Below are 21408 nucleotides of genomic sequence, written 5' to 3'. Positions count from 1 at the left end.
GAAAAGACTCCAAATACTCTTGAAAACCCCACTCCCAACCCTAATAATCACACTGAGGACACTAATATACCTTAGTAAGGCCTGCCTAAGCGGAACAGTACTTTTGGTATAATGTATTTAATTGCATTTTTAAAACAGTAACACAATTTAGCTGCAATGTTTAAATACGTCTAGACCTATTTAAACATTACCAATTTATTAGATTAAAATTTAGAAAAATTGAAGGGGGGGGCGATGATTTATTTTTTCTACTGGAGGGGCGCGGCATTGAAAAGTTTGTATACCACTGCCCTACACAGAGACCAATTAGCACCCCGGTTTCTCTGAACTGGAATCCTCCTTGATAGTAGCGCAGTCTGGCCAGATATAGGTTAACAGCGATCGGACAGTGGCACCGCATACAGTCGGAAGGTTCCTTTTCTCTGAACTATTTTTTTCGGTCGGACCGCGGATGAGTTCAAACTCGGCAGGAGGTAGCTGTGATGTCGCCATGGAAACCCCAAAGCGTCTACAGCGCGCGGTGCGTGATTGAGAGGGAGGCTGGGCGCGCGGGAGGCTGCGTGAAGGCGCTCGTGCAGGGCGAGGGGTAGGAACTGCTTCGAGGGGCTGGAGGAAGACACTGGCGGGACTTGGAAACAAGAAGTACGTGTTGTTGCCGGGCCCCTGCGCTCCTCGCCGCCTTCACCCTGACACCCTCCCCCGGACAATGACCTTAGCTCGTCACCGCGTATCTGGCTGTTCACGGACTGCTACATGGCCCCTACTGCGCCCTCTGGATTAAGACTACCCCGAACCCTCCTCCGGCAATTAACTCACCCCGTTATTGCAGCCTCCCGGCCCCCACTGGGCCCTGCTGTCTGTTTGCTGAGGGGGCGCTGCCGGCGCTGCTGCCGGCACCGGACCTCCTCGGGCTATCACCGGGGTGAGCGCGGGTACCCGGCAGGGCCGCTGCAGATGGTGGCCTGGGTCCGGCGTGGGGCTCACTTCCTGGCGAGAGGGATATTGTATTTTGGAGGTCACTGGGGCTTTATGGTTGCGCCATCACCAGACGCGCACCGAGCGGCGAGTGTGAACGGTGTGGCCGAATGGATGGATCCGCCTGAACTTTTTGAAAGTCGGTAACCGGCCAGACAGGGGAGGCCGACCGGATTTGTACAAAAAGCTTCCCCGAGAGATGGTGACCCCCGCGCCCGGGACCCTCCCGGCCATACCCGGGGGAATGGCATGCATGGAAGATGCCCAGGGGGGAGTGAAGGTGAAGACTGGGAGCAGGCAGCACCCTAAGGGCGCCTCAGTGGAGAAGAAGAAGCCTAGGAAGAAGGACAAGCAGGCAAAGGCAGGCACGGACTGCAAGAAGCGCAGTCATTCGTCCAGCACCCCCACTTCGGACGAGACAGGTGGGTGCCCTCCTGGTTTATGTGCGGAGTGCGGATCTGTATGTTTTAGGCTTGGAAATTCATCAAACCCCTCTCCTGCTCCCACCACCCCGAATCGTCACGCTTTCCCTACTCTTTTCTGTGGACGCTTGAGTGCGACACAGCGCCTCGCAGGGGAAGGCGCTGTAAAAATGCAATTACAATACACCTGTCCCGTCACAATAAACGACATATTCTGATATTCATGATAGGTTTTGGCGGCAGCTAGTGGTCGTATTCGGTTACCACGAATTTTCACGTGTATTGTCCCTACAAGAAACCTATAACCTTTTTACAAAGCATGTATAAAATAATTAAATTGTTCTTTTCGTACGGATTTTTTTTCATAAGTGCTCTCTAAACTATTCCTAGGCAACCGTCCTCAGCAAGACACGCCAAGATCAGAGGCTAAAGACGGACGAACCACGCAGGGACGAGAAAGCTGTGTTTTAAATGGAAATACAGCAGTGATGGTCCCGTCTATTCAGAGTGCCTATTTGTTCCTGAAAAGTGCTAGTACCCTCCCATTAAATGTATGGCAGCACAGTTGAAAGTGCAGGTACTTACTCTACCTTTCAAAATAAACCAGAGCAGGTTCTTAGTCGCGGTCATTACCTACTCCATTTAAAGCACTGCAAGGCATGAATCGTATGGGGTGGTAAGGGGTTCGTTCTGATGCGTGACGGAGGTCCCAGAGTGAGAGGACAGCTCACTGCATTGAATGACCCGGAGTTGACTTTAACATGCACACTTCTGAGTGACTAGGGGCCAGATGTAGCAAGTTGGCAATTTGCGACTTGCAAATTGCGAGTCCCTGCGACTCGCAATTTGCAAGTCGCAAATTGCTATGCAGTACGGTGTCTCAGACACCGACTGCGACTCGCAATGGGGTCGCAATGACCCACCTCATGAATATTCATGAGGTGGGTCGCAAATTGCGGCCCCATTGCGAGTATAGGCACTCGCTAACATGGAGGCCTGCTGTCGTCAGCAGACCTCCATGTTCGCGACCTGCTTTTCAATAAAGCAGTTTTTTTTTTTTTTTAAGTGTAGCCCGTTTTCCTAACAGGAAAACAAGCTGCACTTCAAAAAAACCGAAACCTTTAGTTTCGGTTTTTTTTTCAGGGCAGGGAGTGGTCCCTTGGACCACTCCCTGCCCTGAAAAAAAAATTTGGGGTCCAGTCACAAACTGGAAGGGGTCCCATGGGGACCCCTTACAATTTGCGAGTGGGTTACCATCCACTTGAAGTGGATGGTAACTGCGACTCCATTTGCGACCGCGTACGCGGTCGCAAATGGAATTGCATCCCACTGCGAGTCGCAAATAGGAAGGGAACACCCCTTCCTATTTGCGAGTCGGAAATGCATTTTGCGAGTCGGAGCCGACTCGCAAAATGCATTTCTGAATGGCAAAGTGGCTTTTGCGCCTCGCAAATGGTGATTTTCGCCATTTGCAAGGCGCAAACACTTTGCTACATCTGGCCCTAGGTGTGGTAGATGACCCATCGCCCCAATGCCTTTTAAAGAAAGGGCAAAGTGTGTAATTGCTAAAGACCCCTGGTAGAGTGATTAGGATAGTCTAAATTCTTGCGATGATAACGTTGATCATAAAAAAACGTATTTTTCTAATTAGACATCTCGGCATGAGTAACATAAACTTAGGGCCAGATGTAGGAAACGATATGCGACTCGCAAACGGCAAAAATTGCCGTTTGCGAGTCGCAAATGTGAGTTTCCTATGCAGAAATGCATTTTGCGAGTCGGGACCGACTCGCAAAATGCATTTCCGACTCGCAAATAGGAAGGGGTGTTCCCTTCCTATTTGCGACTCGCAGTGGGATGCAATTCCATTTGCGACCGCGTACGCGGTCGCAAATGGAGTCGCAGTTACCATCCACTTGAAGTGGATGGTAACCCACTCGCAAATTGGAAGGGGTCCCCATGGGACCCCTTCCACTTTGTGAATGGACCCAAAAATATTTTTTCAGGGCAGGGAGTGGTCCAAGGGACCACTCCCTGCCCTGAAAAAATACCGAAACTAAAGGTTTCGTTTTTTTTTTTTAAGTGCAGCTCGTTTTCCTTTAAGGAAAACGGGCTACACTTAAAAGAAAAAAAATGCTTTATTTAAAGCAGTCACGAACACGGAAGTCTGCTGACTACAGCAGGCCTCCATGTTTGCGGGTGCCTTGACTCGCTATGGGGCCGCAATTTGCGACCCACCTCATGAATATTCATGAGGTGGGTCATTGCGACCCCATAGCGAGTCGCAGTCGGTGTCTGAGACACCGTACTGCATAACATTTTGCGAGTTGCAAATAGCGAGTCGCTATGACTCGCTATTTGCAAGTCGCAAAATGTTTCTTTTCTACATCTGGCCCTTAGTGCCACATTTACTAAGGGTTTGTGTTAGAGCAAAGTCAAAAGTTATGTAAAGCGGTGCAAACATGTGCAAAGGTATTAACTTTCTAGCACAAAACATTGGCTTTTCTCAGAGCAAATAGCGCATTGTGATGCTGTACATCAAAGGGACATTACTTGAGTGTCCCTTGGGGAAATTTGGGTCAAAAACTATAGGTGCTTGTGCTAAAATTGGATCTACTAAGATAGCCAGACTGGGTTTTGCAAAAAACCAATAACACCTCCTTGAAGCGGGCGCTACTATAGAGGAATGTTTACATTGCATGTGTCTGCACTATACAGCACACACGTGTACATTGTTTAAGAATTCCTCAAGACATATAATTTTGCACTGGAAAGATATGCTTTCAGTTCGAATCCTATTCTAGATTGCACACCCCTGCACCATGGTGCACAGATTTTGTGTGGCTCTAGTCAGCCTGTTTGCGCACCATCGTAAGGTTAGTGAATAGCAGCAGTGTATTTTCTTATTAAATATGTCTCTGTTCTGCTTTCTCCCTACTAAATGCAGCTTAGCAATGTCTGTGCTAAAAAAAAGTATAACTCTGCCTCTTGGCGTGAATGCCTGGCCTGAACAGCCCTACCTCTGGCACTCGCAAGCAGTTGCTGACAATTACATTCAACATGACCTTTCTATGACATATCTCTCTTTAGCTAACTCCACTCTCTTAACTTCCCCCTCTCTGATTCTCTATGTACCTTAATCTTCCTGCTCTATCTCAGTGGTCTCTACCTTACCTTTTTCTCACTGTAACCAGTATACCTCATTACATTTCATGATGCTGTACCTCTGACATGATCTTGCCCTCTCGCTATCACTCTGTCCCTACATCTGTATCACTCTTGATCTCAACTCTCTGTACCATATACTCCTTTCCATCTGACCTCTCTGTATCTCTTCTCCTACTCCACTTCTCAGACAACCTTTCTACTGTTATCTCCTCTCTCCATGTCTCTGCTATCTTTCTTCTTCACCTCTTTCTCAGCCCTTTCTCTGCTTCACCCTCCCCTCTCTCCTATGTGTCTAATTTCTCTCTCAACCACACAGTTGATTTTACTACATTATCTCTATCTACCCCACGCTCTCTCTCTCTCTCTCTCTCCACCTAACCTCTCACTTTACCAACCTATTAGGTTACTACCTCACCTCTCCACCTCCTCCTTCTCTTGTTCTACCTCTGTTCCTTTTATACTATCTCTTTAAACACCTTATTCCATTCTTGCTGCCTCTTTTTGTCTACTTCTACCCATTTTTCTCTATCAGCAACTCCTCACAAACTCATATTTAACACTGACCTTTGCATTTCAACTCACCCTGTCCACCTCAACTATTTTTCTCAACATCTTTATTTATAGATCTCTCTGCCTTACCATCTCTTTATCACAACTCTCTACTTCTGTATACACCTTACACCTGTTTCTCTGCCATACATGCCACTCAAATTCCTTTTTCACTCTGCCACTTTTCTTATTTCTGCCCTTCATCCCTCTCTCTACCTTCCCCTTTTCCCGACTGCTTTACTATACGTGTTCTTATTGTGTTGTTTCTCTGCCTTGCATTTCTTTGATTTTCCTCATGGATCTGTTTCTACCTCTGGGTATATTTACCTCAAATTCACATTTTTCTATATTACTTCTACCTCACTTCTTGGAGTACTGTACTCCTCTGTCCATCTCTGCATTTCCTTCTACCTACCTCTGTCTCTCTCTACTGCACTCTACAAACTTATCTTTATTTACCTCTGTTTCTCTGCCTACATCTTCCTTTCTCCCTCTATCTTTCCTTTCTCCCTCTTTATCGTTCCTTTCTTCCGTTTCTCTATTTACTTTACTTTTTCTAAACTGTGCATACCTTTTGTGCATCGTCCCTTTCTCTACCCCTTCTCCCTCTACCTCTCTGTGTGTCTGTCCATCCCCTGTAACCTGCCTTTCCCATTTCTCTTACAGTAGGGTCAGGGGTTGACCCCTAAAGCCAGAAAAGTGCTTGCATATAAAGGAGAGAGGAGTGACAAGATAGGTAAAGAGAAAGTTATTCGATTTTAACCAATGGAATAGTGAAAATCCTCATAGCAGCATTTTGATTTTCACTGCCGCAGCAACATGCAAATGGGGATGGAGGATGTATTTTTTATTACAAATATTTGTCAACTCAAGCAACAATGTCAAGTGCTATGTCCAAGCTTATTTTAATATTAAGCACTAGTACAATAAACACCTAAGAAGCTGACCTTAGTTTGTCTATCCTACAATGCGAGTATCAAGCTAGTGAATTCCACACAAAGCTGCAAGTAAAAAAATCTAGATGTAAACTCAAGAAATGGCTTTATTAAAGATTGTTCAAGCTTTCTTATGGTATTGGCTGACAGACACCAAGCAGCCTGAGCTTTAAACTGTTTTTAATACCTCAGTTTCTGAATGTTTTAACATATGATTATTGCTGTAGCAGCTTTGTTAACTTTAAGTGTGGCACTCACAAATATTTTGTTTTAGGAATACCACTGCGGCCAAGGCAAAGCAGCAGTGGTGCAAGTGACCAAGGAGGCCACTCTGTGGTCCTGCCACTTGCTTGTCGCTCACTCATTGATTTGAGCAAGGGCGGGGTAGGCCAGTGCTCTCCTCCCTGCTAACCTCCTCCTGAATCATTCAGTGATGCGGGGTCAGCAGGCTGGTCTGGCATTTGCATGGCATGACTTAGTTTTAAACTGAGAAGTTCAGCTAAATCAAATGGGAGCTCTGGTGTTGATCCATGATAGTCGGTTATGCCTTTTGATTTGTTCTGTGTTTTCTATCATAATAGTGGCTGCGGTTATCAACACTAGTGGCGACCCCATATGAAACATTTCGAGCCTTGACGTATTTATTTTCAAGTGAAACACTGGACGCAGGCCGAGGACTCTTACCAGGGCGGCACTAGACAGGCTGCTGGTGTCCTTCAGTCTCACTCTGGCTTTTGTGGGTGCAGTGTCCTGCTGGGCGGAATCGGACGCGGCTGATTTGGAGCCTACAGTGAGAGCTAGAGCTCATGAGCTGTTAAAATGAAGCAAAAAGCAACCGATGCAGAACAATTTGCTCTGCTAACTGGAGGTAGAGCGGGCATCACGCCTGTTTCCATAATAACCCTCTTCGCCTGTGAACCACAGCGCCCACTCACCTAGTGTCAGCATCTCTCCTTGGCCAGCTGGTATTCAGTAAGATTGTGTCCCATGAGCGCAGCGCCATGGGTAGGCATCTCCTCTGCCCCACCCAGGTCTTGTTCCCACCTTTCCCGCAGTCTTAGCAGGGGGTCTCGTGTGGCCCGCACTATGGTGCCGTTTGTTAATGAAATAAGTTTGCTATTCATTTTCCCATCTAGCAGTCTCCCCTCCAATGGGGTGTCTTCCTGGGTCTCCTCCTCTAGTTAGATATATGGCGCAATTAACAATAAAATAGCCATTGTAACTATGGCATGTGATATTCTGTCCTCAGATAGTCGAATGGCACCATCCAAAGGTTGGTATGGTTAAGGGTGTTCAAACTCGCTGTTAGATGTGCCCCCCTTGCATGGAGAATGGGCAGAGTTGTGGATTCTGGAATGGAGACACACATCCCTTCACACACCTCATAAAATTGGAGAGATGGCTTGTCTCAAGACACAGGACGAGAGACAGTCAGCTTAATAACACCATATTCTATGTTATCAGGACTGTCCATCCAAAGAGGCATAGTGAGACATCGCCTGTGTGCAGTTATTTTATTGAATCAGTCCTCATCTCTCAACATTACAGACGTTAGGAGGATCAATCAATCAATCAATCAATCAAAGGCATTTGTATAGCGCACTGCTCACCCGGAGGGTCTCAAGGCGCTGGGGGGGGGGGAAACGCTACTGCTCGAACAGCCAGGTCTTGAGTTGCTTCCTGAAGGCGAGATGGTCTTGCGTTGTCCGGAGGTGGATGGGGAGGGAGTTCCATGTCTTGGCTGCCAGGTAGGAGAAGGATCTTCCTCCGGCGGTGGCTCTGCGGATGCGGGGGACGGTGGCGAGAGCGAGGCTGGCGGAGCGGAGCTGGCGGGTGGGCTTGTGGAAGGTCAGGCGGCTGTTGAGGAACTTGGGGCCCAGGTCGTGGAGGGCCTTGTGTGCGTGGGTGAGGAGTCGGAACGTGATTCTTTTGTTGACGGGGAGCCAGTGCAGGTCTCTCAGGTGTTCGGAGATGTGGCTGTGTCGGGGGATGTCCAGGATGAGTCGTGCTGAGGCGTTCTGGATCCGTTGGAGTTTCTTCTGGAGTTTGGCGGCGGTGCCGGCGTAGAGGGCGTTCCCGTAGTCCAGCCGACTGGTGACGAGGGCCTGGGTGACCGTCTTCCTGGTCTCGGTGGGGATCCACCGGAAGATCTTTCGAAGCATGCGCAGGGTGTTGAAGCATGAAGATGAGACGGCGTTGACTTGTCTGGTCATCGAGAGGGAGGAGTCCAGGATGAAGCCTAGGTTGCGAGCGTGGTCCGTTGGCTTGGGGGTGGCTCCCAGGGCGGGGGGCCACCAGGAGTCGTCCCAGGCGGATGGTGATGATCCCAGGATGAGGACCTCCGTCTTGTCTGAGTTCAGTTTCAGGCGGCTGTTCTTCATCCATTCGGCGACGTCTTTCATCCCTTCGTGTAGGCTGGCTCTGGCGGCGTCCGGGTCGCTGGTGAGGGAGAGGATCAGCTGGGTGTCGTCGGCGTAGGTGATGATCTTGAGGTTGTGTTGACGTGCGATGGTTGCGAGGGGGCTCATATAGACGTTGAAGAGGGTGGGGCTGAGCGATGACCCTTGTGGAACTCCGCAGATGACTTCGGTGGCCGCTGACCGGAACGGGGGGAGGCGGACTCTCTGGGTTCTTCCGGCGAGGAATGAGGCGATCCACTCCAGGGCCTTCCCCTGGATGCCGGTGTTGTTCATGCGCTGTACCAGGGTGCGGTGGCAGACAGTGTCGAACGCTGCGGAGAGGTCCAGGAGGATGAGGGCCGCAGTTTCCCCATTGTCCATTAGGGATCTGATGTCGTCTGTGGCTGCGATGAGGGCGGTCTCCGTGCTGTGGTTGGCTCGGAAGCCGGATTGCGAGTGGTCGAGGGATCCGTTGGTCTCGAGGAAGGCAGCTAGCTGTCTGTTGACGGTCTTCTCGATGACTTTGGCAGGAAACGGGAGGAGCGAGATGGGGCGGTAGTTCTTGAGGTCGGAGGGGTCTGCAGTTGGTTTCTTCAGCAGGGCACTGATCTCGGCGTGTTTCCAGCACTCCGGGAAGGTGGCGGTGTTGAAGGAGGCGTTGACGATGTCACGGAGGTGGGGTGCGATGATGTGGTCAGCCGTGTTGAAGATGTGGTGTGGGCAGGGGTCCGTAGGGGATCCGGAGTGGATGGTGTTCATTGTGCGTGTTGTGTCTTCGGTGCTGACTGGGGTCCAGGTGCGGAGGGTGGCGGTGGGGGGCATCGGTTCGGTGGTGGGGTTTGTGGTTGGTGGGCCGAAGCTGTTGTGAATGTTGGCGATCTTGTCGTGGAAGAAGGCTGCGAGGGAGTCGCAGAGGTCTTGCGAGGGAGTGATGTCATTGTTTCCGGCGTCGGGGTTGGAGAGCTCTTTGACGATGCTGAAGAGTTCCTTGCTGTTGTGGGTGTTGTTGTCCAGTCGTTCCTTGAAGGCTGTCTTCTTTGTGGCGCGGATCAGTTGGTGGTGTTTGCGGGTGGCGTGTTTGAGGGCCGTCATGTTGTCTGTGGTCTGGTTGGTGCGCCAGGTGTTCTCCAGGGAGCGGCAGTTCTTCTTGGAGGTGATGAGCTCGTCGGTGAACCAGGAGGCTTTCTTGCTGCTGCGTCTGCTGGGGGGGTTCTTCTTCAGTGGTGCGAGGGCGTCTGCGCAGTTGGTGATCCACTGTGTGAGGTTGTTGGCGGCTTCGTTGGGGTCCGTTGAGCTGGTGGGGGGGTTCTGGCTGAGGAAGGTGGTGAGCTGGTCGCCGGTGATCTTGTTCCAGCTCCTGCGGGGGGTTTGTTGAGGGTGGTGGTGGGTCGTCGTTTTACTGAAGCTGAAGTGGACGCAGCTGTGGTCAGTCCACTGGAGATTGGTGGAGTGGCTGAAGGTGACATATTTGCTGGATGAGAAGACTGGGTCAAGCGTGTGGCCGGCGTGGTGTGTAGGGGTGGTTACCAGTTGCTTGAGTCCGAGGTTGGCCAGGTTGTCCAGTAGAGCAGTGGTGTTGCGGTCCTTGTCGTCCTCCAGGTGGAAGTTGAGGTCCCCCAGGAGGATGTAGTCGGTGGAATTGATGGCGTGGGGGCTGACGAAGTCTGTGATGTCTTCGCTGAACTGTGTGCGTGGTCCCGGTGGTCTGTAGATGAGGGTGCCTCTGAGCGTGGTCTTGGGGTTGGTGTGTATCTGGAAGTGGAGGTGTTCGGCGGAGGTGAAGGTGTCATCAGAGTTGGTCGTGATGCGGATGGTGTTCTTGTGGATGATGGCGATGCCTCCTCCTGTCTGGTTGACGCGGTCCCTCCTGGTGATTTTGTAGCCTTCTGGGACGGCGATGGCGACGTCGGGTGCTGAGGAGGCGTTCATCCAGGTTTCTGTCAGGAAGGCGATGTCTGGTGCTGTCGAATCGAGGAGGTTCCAGAGTTCGACGGCATGCCTGTGAACGGAGCGGGTGTTGAGCAGGATGCACATCAGGTGTTTGTTGCTGGGGCTCGGTTTAGTAGGTGCAGTGTTGGGTCGTAGGCTGGTGAAGCGGCAGGTCAGGCAGGTGAAGGGTCCGTGGGTGCGTCTCGGGGTGGCTCGGTAGCAGGCGGTGTTTCGGCCGGCGTTGAGTGCGTGGAGGGTTCTGGCATCGTAGCTGTGCAGGGTGTGCTGGCGAGGGCGAGGACCAGGGGGTCTGGCGCTGGGCGCGGTCCAGGCGCGGACGGGCTTACCTTTGGCGCACCTTCGGCGCTCAGTCGGTGCTCCCGCTGCGCGCGTCCGCTGCGCGGTCGCTCTGGGGGCGTCATAAGTAAGGAGCCGGGAGGGAGGAGCAGCTGGGTGGCGGGAGCGGTCCGGCGAATGGAATCACAGGGGGGCGGGGCCGCAGGGAGGCAGCGGCGGGAATCCCAGGAGCAGCGAGCGAGCGAAGGAATCTGCAGGCAGGAGGCGGCAAAGGCAGGCAGGAGCGGCAGCAGTGAGTGGGGCGACCAAGCCCTGTGGAGGGCTGAGCGGTCACACTCTGTGGTCCCCTACGGTCCCCTTAAGTAAGGAGCCGGGAGGGAGGAGCAGCTGGGTGGCGGGAGCGGTCCGGCGAATGGAATCACAGGGGGGCGGGGCCGCAGGGAGGCAGCGGCGGGAATCCCAGGAGCAGCGAGCGAGCGAAGGAATCTGCAGGCAGGAGGCGGCAAAGGCAGGCAGGAGCGGCAGCAGTGAGTGGGGCGACCAAGCCCTGTGGAGGGCTGAGCGGTCACCCGGTCAGGATGGATATTGTGGCTGAAAAGAGTTACCGTTTCCACGTCCCTTAGGAATCCACCACGTTTTTTTTTCACAGCATAGTTTATTAAATTTTATGAGGGAAAAAAAGCAGAAAGGGCATTAGTCATATAGAGGAGAATTGCACACATCGCTTGCATAACTGGAAAACAAAACACTGAAACTGGCACAGTGTACATTACATTTGCCCACCCATACTATGATCTCACAGTGGCACTCAGTCTTCGAAAACAACAGTTCTAGTGGAATCCATCACATTTTGACTTAAAAAAAAAAAAAAAAAAAAAAAAACGAAAGACAAAAGCTCTCAATTTCATGATCTGGAACTCGAGACTAATGCATCTCTGAAAGAAAACGACTGGGCGGTTTATAACGTTCAGTTCTTTTTCAGTATTTCCACTATAGGCCGCCTGGTGGCTCTCTTGATCTTTTTAAAAGACACGACACTTATTCCTGAGAAGTACGTAAGTTTGAATACTTAGGCAATAGATCAATTTATTGTATGTTTTTTCGTTTTTGTATAGACTCGAGAGCAACATCCCCGTAGGTTTAGTGCGCCGAAACATAGTATTTTTTCTCATTCTGATGTACCTTAATTTCTGGCTCTGTAAAACATAACTTTGTCACTACACAAAGCTGCCAAATATTGCCTACTATGATGTCCGTCTAAGAATGAAATGTGTTCGCTGCAGTGGAGCGGACCCGGTATTAGCGACCTCGGAATGGCTGAGTCCATGCATCAGGAACCGAACTGTAACGTCTCGGCGCATAGAGCTCTTCGCCCAGTGCATTAACTCACTGAATATCGGCCTGCCATCTTACACTTACCCTGACTCCAGTAAAACACATCACTAGATGGAAATAATGCTGCTTAAACGTTCTATGTTCATTTCTATACATTTGTTACCTCCCTTGTAGTTTGTTCTTTTATTACTTTTCAAGTGTAGATGTTTTAAATCTTTCCATTGATTTCAAGGGAACAGTGCTGCACGTTGGGTGGAGGGGGAGGTATTGGAATCTAGGGGGATATGCAAAGTTTTATTTCTAAGGATCAGCATATTACCCAAAGGAAAACGGCGCTAAAATGTGAAGCATTCGGTGTGGCTGGTCTGTCGATACTGCCTTTCAGATTAGGATATAAGGTCTCTAGCAAATGCACTTTGATTTTCCTGTTAATACAACCTATTTTACGAGTGCGTCAGCGCGAGGAATGAGGAGACAGCAAATTATATGACGTCACTGAGTCTCGACTAGGGTGAGATTGCACAATGTGCACGACTCCATCAAGGCTGTGTACACACTGCGATTGACAAGCAGTGGGAGGCCACGGTGTGCGGGTGACCCCTGCGGTGTCTTCTCTGTAGACTTGGCTTGCAGTGTCACTCAGGGCATGGCGCCTCTCATGGCTCACCTTTTGGAGGTTCTCGTTCCCTGTAAAGATGCTTAGCAGTGAGCAGGGCGTGACGTCGAACAGATGATCTAAAATGACACACTTTGTGAAATATACTCTCTCCTTGCTCGGACGGGTAGAGTGCTTCCCAGCAGCTTGGCACTTTTCCTTTCTTATATTTAAAACAAATATTGGTATTTATAGCAATAACAACACATTGGCAATTTATAGCCCCTAGTAAACAAGGGGCTGTTCACTACCCACCTAAAAATTCACAGCTCTGAAAAAAGGTGTCGATACATTTATAAGCAACAGTTCAATAAACAACCCTGATTCGTGTTCCTCTGGGTCTCAGCCCGGCGCTCCCTCCCCTTTTCAAAACGGGAGGCTTCTGTTCACGCAGTTCTGAGAATTATTAGAGACCCAGACCGCGAGATTGGCTTCAACAAGAAAGTGGAGAAGGAGTAAAGGGAAGGAGACGGAGGAGGAACCAGAGTGAATAAGAGGGCGGGTTAAGGTATAAGTGAGGAATGATCCCAGCCAGGCCCGCACCACACTTCTATAGTTTCCTTTCAAGGGCCACCGCAGTGCTTCTAAGCAGCGGTGCTGGAACTCTTTTCAGAGTGCAGGTGTTGCCATCAGTGTTACCTCACTGAAGTCACAGGGTTTGTGAAAAGTCAAATTGCTACATAAAGGGCAAGTGTAGCAAATTATCCTTACCCATTCAGCAGGAGAATGGTAAGATTGTATTGTGTGTCCAGAGGTGCTTGTCGAGGCACACTGTGCCATATATATGAGTAAAGCATAGACTGGCAGGGCACAACCTTGTACGGAGGCACATTTTCCATTAAAATCTCCTCTTGAAATGGTGGTTAAATTTGCATCAAGCATACAGCTTTAGTACTAAATTTCAATATTTTTGGGAAATTTGTTGTCTGGGTATTTTCATCACACAAGTAAAGTCACTTTGCTCTGCAACTCCTGCAAGGTTATTCTGAGGGTGCTCTGGGCATGCTGCGGCACCTCCCACACCCTTAGTTCCAGCACCCCTGCTTCTGTCTGTCAGTTCATGGCTTTTGGTAGAGGCTATATTGGAAGTAAGAGCAAAGAGGATTTGCATCATCAGCTATCCCACTCTGCCACTGATCGCTTAATTGGGCTCCCAGTGTGAGGGCACCTCTTGGCCAGCTCACTCTCAATCAGTCAATCCAACAAGATTTGTAAAGCGTAACTAATCAACCTCAATGGTATCCAGGCACTTGCAGGTCTCAGCGGCTCATTCAAATAGCTAGGTCTTGAGGGCTCTACAGAATCCCGGATGAGAGTTGAAAATTCAGGTGGTGGTTAATGTAGGCAGGTTCTTGGTTGTGTACAGCTTTTTGTGCTTGGGGTTGGCAAGTTGAATATGTACCTCTTCTGCACAGGGAGTTGGTGGAGTTGCCTGAGAAGTGGTGTGATGTGGGATCGTTGGGGCAGATCGAGAATGAGTCTGACTGCGGTGTTCTGTATGGTCTGAAGTCTTTGTAAGGTGATTCCTACATGGAAGTCATTGCTGTTGTCCAGTCGACTGGTGTTGAGGGCCTGTTTCATGGTGTGCGTCTTGTGTGCCGAAGGTAGCCACTTGAAGATCTTACGTAGCATGTGCAGAGTGAAGAAGCAGGCGAAGGAGACGGTGTTAATCTGTGAGTCCTTGGTGAGCCTGTTGTCAATGTTGATTCAGAGGATTCTGGCATGTTAAGCGGGAGTGGGTGCAGGTCCTAGTTCTGAAGGCCACCAGGAGTCGTTCCATGTGTTGCTGCTCTTGCCAAAGATGAGAACTTCAGTCTCGTCTGTGTGTAACTGAAGGCAGTTTTCTTTCATCCAGTCTGTTCCACTTGCCATGCATCTGTGGAAGATGGTTTTGGTGGTGGTGGGGTCTTCAGTGAGCGAGAGGATGACTTGGGTGTCATCTGTATAGGAGATTAGGGTCAAACAGTGGAATCTGAGGATGTTGGCTAGCGGGGTCATAGGTGTTAAATGTGGGGCTGGGTGATGATCCTTGGGGGACCCCGCAGGTGTCTCTTGGTCTCCTATGAACACCATGTGTGTCCAGGAGCTGCAGTTTTACATCCTCCATCTTGTCACTGAAGCCAGCAGCATTTCTGAGCTTCCTGTGTATGGCGATCACTCTCCTAGACTGCCCACTGAACAGGTCACCTTGCATCAGATACCCTACTTCTCTGTTGCACATCAACTATTTGATTGGCCCTTCCAGATGCCAGTATGTTATAGCAGATTTGCTTAATGGTATCTCATAGTTGCCTTCAGCCTCAATCATTGTTAGATCCTCTTGGTCTTTCGGTGGTATCCCCAAAGTATTCAAAGGGCACATTTTGTGGCTGTTTCAGAGTTGTCGCTAAATCTTATGCTGGAGCCAGAAGGTTGTTTGTGTGTGGTCTTCTTTAAAGCTTGGCATTATTCCTCCAACTGTCACAGCTGTTGTCTCCTCCTCAGCTAATTCCAAGACAAATCAGCATAATCGCTTCAACTGCTAGCAGCTAAACATATCTTTTCTGCTATCTCTGTCATGTATCTTTTAGGCTGTATTCCCCGTATTGCTTCCTTAACACTTTTAATTTCAGGAGGCCTGTAGTCATCTTCCAGTTGAACGTCTGTGGAACACATACATCTCACCCATGTGTCTAGAACATGAGATCTCCTTCTCAGCCGCTCCTTGATTACCTAAAGACAGTGTTGCCCAGGCACATCTAGTATCTCTGCCTCAAATCACCTCTGTAGTTGCAAGGGGGCAGCTTTGTGACTATGTGTGGGGAAAGGGGGTTGTCGCCTCTGTTCTTCAACTTGTATAGCCAACTGTGAAACAAATGTCTCCATGATGCTTGCTATTTCCACTTGGGTGGGTGTTGGGTTTGGTTGCTTCTTACTTTGGTCTCCGTCCACTAGATCATAGCTTGAGCAACAGGTGTTCCTGATGATGTGTTTGGTCTCTTGGCTGCCGGGCTACACCCACACTTACATTTTTACGCCAGGGAGTCTAGGTCCGTGCAGGAGTTGAAAAAACGTACACTGGGCACCCATAAACTGGGGATCAAGTTGTGGCAGAGGAAAGTGGGTAGAGAGCTTGAAAAGTAGAATCTGACAGTCAACTTTTGTTAGGTTTTATAACATTTACGTATATATGATATAAAATATAATGTGTTTTATATTCCTCCTGACCATTCACTCTTAACATACAAGGTATACAAGTTTGGATGAAATGTGATTCCTACACTTATAACACTTATTTTTTTATGTAACACTTTTTGTAAGTTGGTTTACATACTTGTATGATTTATTGTGCCTCAGTGTGATGTAAAGTGCTTTGACGTCCTACACTGGGATTAGTAGCTCTATAAAAGAATTCCTCTGAAAATAAACCCTACACTGAGGAAAAACTGAACTCTAGCATAGCAGTTGTAGGCCTCGGACGCTGTTTTGTTCGTGGCATTTGCTTCTAATGTTCTATAACACGTAGACAAACACTTTGTAGTTGATCTAAAGTGGAGCAAAGTAAGAGGGCACCTGAAGGAGAGCTGGAAGGAGAACAGAGTTTCAGATGGCTAACCAGGAGGATAAGACAAATTCCGAGATTACATCTTTTATGACTCCACACTTCCAGCTTTGTATACTACAGAACTCTACATCATGTTGATACTTGTTAGAAGGACTCATGCTCACCATTTTTGTCATACTTGCTCAGGAATAGTGATTGGTCAAATGCTTTTAGGGCTGACCAATGCCAAATGTGCGTCAACTGCAATTGCTTCAACTCACCTACTGAATACTGGAACAAAACCCTGGGCTGTTGCTAACTTGTATTCTCCTGGTACTCCTCACCCTTCCATAACACAGTGACACTTCCCCTTGTCCACCCTGAAATTTCTACAATGTCTTATTAAGATGGAGAAAGCAGGAGTCCGCATAATAAAGATTATTTATCCTCTGAATCTCTCCAAAACATTTACTAAAAGACTCAAGCGTAATATCCTGGAAGAATTTCCAGATACCCTCTTTGTCAATGAAAACCATAGTGGCTGATATGGGATGCTTAAAACTGACCTCATCCTCATCCACAGCTAACTCTATGTCCTGGACCAACATTGTCCACAAGAAACCCAATGTTTGATCTTGTACAAATATTTCTCATGGCTGCAGGCTTCAAATTCGCCCTCATCACTTTTCAGTAGAGCAATCACTGTCTCCTCGAGGGTGTGATTCCAAGCCTGTGCAGCTGAAAGAGATTAGGAAGCACTCCCTGGTTAATTTGAATTTAGGAGTTACCACTAATAAACTATCGGGTGAACATAAAGCCCTCTGAGGATGACAGTGAGTGAAGCTCTCTGTAAGGTATTGTGGACCAGACCAATAAAAGGCTTGGTGTTCAAACACCAAAGTCTTAAAAACAATTATTTTGTTTGACAGCCAGTGAAAGGCCATAAGATGGTGGGAAAAATGATCACAGCAAGGAATTCTTAGCAGCAGTCTAGTGGCTGCATTTTGTACCATCTGAAGATGTTTAATTATTAAGGATATGGGGCCAGATGTAGCAAAAATGCAATTTGCGACTTGCAAATTGCGAGTCCCTGCGACTCGCAATTTGCAAGTCGCAAATTGCTATGCAGTACGGTGTCGCAGACACCGACTGCAACTCGCAATGGGGTCGCAATGACCCACCTCATGAATATTCATGAGGTGGGTCGCAAATTGCGGCCCCATTGCGAGTATAGGCACTCGCTAACATGGAGGCCTGCTGACGTCAGCAGGCCTCCATGTTAGCGACCTGCTGTTCAATAAAGCAGTTTTTTTTTTTTTTGAAGTGTAGCCCGTTTTCCCTAAGAAAAAACGAGCTGCACTACAAAAAAAACCGAAACCTTTAGTTATCCCTTGGACCACTCCCTGCCCTGAAAAAATAATATGGGGTCCAGTCACAAAGGGGAAGGGGTCCCATGGGGACCCCTTCCCGTTTGCAAGTGGGTTACCATCCACTTCAAGTGGATGGTAACTGCGACTCCATTTGAGACCACGTACGCGGTCGCAAATGGAGTTGCATACCACTCCGACTCGCAAATAGGAAGGGAACACCCCTTCCTATTTGCGAGTCGCAAATGCATATTGCGAGTCGGTAACGACTCGCAATATGCATTTTGAATTGCAAACCCACGTTTGCGAGTCGCAAACGGCGATTTTCGCCATTTGCGACTCGCAAAAGGGTTGCTACATCTGGCCCCATGGTTAGGCCTACATAAAGCACATTTGCACAGTCCAGTCTTGACGTAATCCTTGCATGCATCATTGTTTGTTTTCCTCGTGTGAAGCAAAGAAGAAAGAGAAATTTCTTTAGGGGCCTTGGTATCGCAAAACACGATCCCACCACTGCCGAGACTTTGAGCCTGAAATGACAGCTTACAATAGTATTTCTTCCAGCAGACCCTTGGCGGGCTGACAGAGGATCATTACGGCCCTGTACTTTGAGGAAATGCAGGTGGAGGCATATCATTTGACATTTGGGGGTGACGACAATGGTAATCAGATCCACATTCAGTGTGGTACACTTGTTGTTTTTTTAAAAACTTTTTATTACTATGTTTAATGACCACTGCCGTCTGTTGAGGAGAGAGAATATACTAGACTTTGGTCCTCAAGAATGCCCCACACATATGATTGTATAGGCTTAGACTGCCAGAAACATTTATCACTGCTGATTTGAAGCTATACCCGCTTATATTTTACCAAACTATTGGGGATGTTCAATAAAGTGTTGTTTCATTCCACCAAGAGGTGTATTTAATGTTTGCACCACCTACATTATACTCTCACATAGGGCCTTACCTCTGACAAAAAAAACAGGAGAACTCCTCTCCGAGTAGGGGTTTTAGGACACACCACTAACCTTCGGGATGTGGTGTGAGGAGGAACCCTATGATGAAGCATGCCACTTTAGTGTTGATGAGTGTTTTTGTTCTTTAAATATAGTTTTTCCTCTAATCAAGAGACATTTGAGTTTTGTGACGTATCCAATATGATTTGTCCTATAGACTTAATGCATTTTCTTTGTTTTGTGGTACTGTGTTGAGTGGTAATGCATCTCTGGTCACTAAACTCTCCGACGGGTTCCCCTTTATAATGGTAAATCAAATTTGACTCCCAGATTCCTAACCACTTGTGCTGGGGCCCAGGGGATGAGGCAAAGACACTGGCCAGTACTTTTCCCACCTTTTAATACAGAGAAGCCTCAAAAAGCAGTATCTCAGTCTCGCCAGGGTTACCTTGTAAGTTGCTTGCCTGTATCCAATCAAGTACTGATCTTAGCGTTTAAAGGCTTCCAAGAAGTCTGAGGAATCTTTTTTTGAAAGAGGAACGTCAGGGTATCATCAGCATCTTTACCCTGCATTCTTCTACTGGTGGGGGTGGAGGGTGGGTGGTGGGGGGGCGGCTGAGAGTTTCAACAGGCACCATGGATTTTGAACAAAGTTGGGTTCAAAGATGAGCCCTGTGGCATCCCAAGATCGAGGGACTTGAATTCCTTTAAAAAAAAAGAAGGCATCCTACCAGCTTGCCCTTAATTATCCAAAAGGGAACAAATGAACTTGAGCGCCTGACCTCCCACCCCATTATTTACAAGCATTTGTAAAAGAATGGGGTAGAAGATGGTGTTGAATGCAGCAGATCTAATAATATCAAGTCCTCCTTCTTTCCTTGATCTAAGGACCACTTGAAAGAATCCACTATTTGGGAGGGGGTTGATTCCGTGTATGACTCAACCTGAAATGTGATTGAGGTATGTGTAACAATCTGAGAGTTAAGGTTTAATAAGCTTTTCCAAGGTTTTGGACGCCATTGGCGGAAGTGAGATAGGACGCACATTAGTAAATTGGATCCAGTTTGCTGCAGGCTTCTTTAAAAGGGGGATTACTTTTGATTCCTTATATTTCTTTGGAAGCTGTACAGTCTGCAGAGAGGTGTTGAACAGCTGTTTAAAAGTTGGCTTAATCACTTTGCTCATAGAAGCTAGAAGTGAGGGAGGACGTAGATCAACTAGGAAGATTGATTTGCAGCTAAGAATATATTTTTCTTATTCGATCTACAATAACAGCAAGATACTGATTCAGCCCACGGATTTATGCCTCGTTATTTAACCACATATATTCCCAATCCTGCTCAGTGCCCTTTTGTGAGCTCCCTGTGACTTTCCTAAGACTGTACCCAAACCCTAATGCTGAACTCATTCCCCACTTCAAAAACTCCTGCCCCTACAAACCTGCATGCACCTTCCAATCTTACCTCCTAATGTCTGTTCCACCCTCCCAAACTTACTTCCAATCCCCTACTTCCTCTTAATTCCTCTTTCTTCCCCAACAATGCACCACACTTAACTCCTTACCATGATTAACCAGCACTAATGTCCCACCCTCCCAGGTACTGTTATCGAATATCTTTGAAACTGCCAACCCCCTAACCAGACCTAGCTAGCATACCTGCACCCTGCGAGACCGCACACAGAGACCAAACCATCGTACCACACCCTTCCCTTAGTTTCAATTCCACCCCTTTTCATCTTGCTCATACATAAATTCCACCCCTTTTCATCTTGCTCATACATACATGGACCCCCCCCACAATGACAACTCTGTCACACACATCACTCCCACACACATTACAAACACCTACACAGATCGCTGATCTACTGCAGGTTAGTCCTTTCAACACAACCACACCCCTCTTCCACCCCTGCTACAACCCCTCTAATCTCTCACACTACACATCCTCATGTAACCTCCCCTGCCCACGCCACCTAGCACCTATCCCCCCTCATTTTTAAAAAACTTTCTTTATTGCATTTATAATGTAACATAGGACATAGTGCATAATAAAGAGATGTGTGTCTCCCACATTTGCAATCAACTTCAGAATACAATGGCAAACATATGGGGAAGAAAAAGACGCAAGCAAAGCAGCTCCATATACCTACATTGCAGAATTCAGTAAAAGTGTTATACAACTCACAAGCGCACAGGAGACACTCCCTGTACATCCATGTCAATTTGCTCTCATTCAGTTTGGTGTCCTGCAGTAAGTATCCATCTGGTTTGTTTATGTTTACAGGCATGTATCATGTTTAAATTGGATATATACTTTCATTGATCACCATTACCTGCAACAGAGGAATCAAAGCCTGTCAGATACAGGTAGTGGAGTGCAGATATCCGCTAACATGAGCTCCCATTGCGCCGTGAGAGGATACTTGCGCAGCCCCAATGTATCTTCGCGCCTGAGAGCTGTATACTCTGATCCCGCCCAGACAGAAAAGGAACGTGCCCATGCTTCATATGTCAGTGGCTCAGGAGACCGCCATTTAGTGGGTTATAAGGCGTTTGGCTACCACGTGCCCCAAGTCTAAAAAAACGGGACATGGCCTTTAGCTTCTTACCCCTAGGAAACAAGCCCAGGAGGCACGTCTCCCATGTCAGTAGTAAGGCCCAGTCTACGCAATTCATTAAGTGCAATAGGATTGAGGACCAGTACTGGCTCAGAGTGTGGCACGATCACAACATATGCAGAAAGTCTGCCCGTAGGCTTTGACAGCACGGGCAGGAGGCATCTGTTCGGGCAAAATATCTGTTAATTTTTTCGAGTGTAAGATAGGCTCTGTGAGTAACATAATATTGGATGAGTCAAAATCGCATATTGTGCAGGACATACGTGGGAGTTTCCAG

General features: G+C 48.1%; 1 protein-coding gene across 1 annotated transcript in view; it reads left to right on the top strand.

Annotated features, from left to right (window-relative positions):
* Positions 1–451: 451 nt before the first annotated feature.
* LIAT1 (ligand of ATE1) overlaps positions 452–21408 on the top strand; it is a 38447-nt gene continuing 17490 nt past the window's right edge. The window contains exon 1 of the mRNA XM_069226382.1: positions 452–1397. Coding sequence (XP_069082483.1) covers positions 1175–1397 — 223 coding nt within the window. The 5' untranslated portion in view covers positions 452–1174. The remainder of the gene's footprint in view (positions 1398–21408) is intronic.

The sequence above is a fragment of the Pleurodeles waltl genome, chromosome 3_1 (assembly GCF_031143425.1).
Source record: "Pleurodeles waltl isolate 20211129_DDA chromosome 3_1, aPleWal1.hap1.20221129, whole genome shotgun sequence".
NCBI lineage: Eukaryota > Metazoa > Chordata > Amphibia > Caudata > Salamandridae > Pleurodeles > Pleurodeles waltl.
This window is presented reverse-complemented; position numbering and strand designations above follow the sequence as displayed.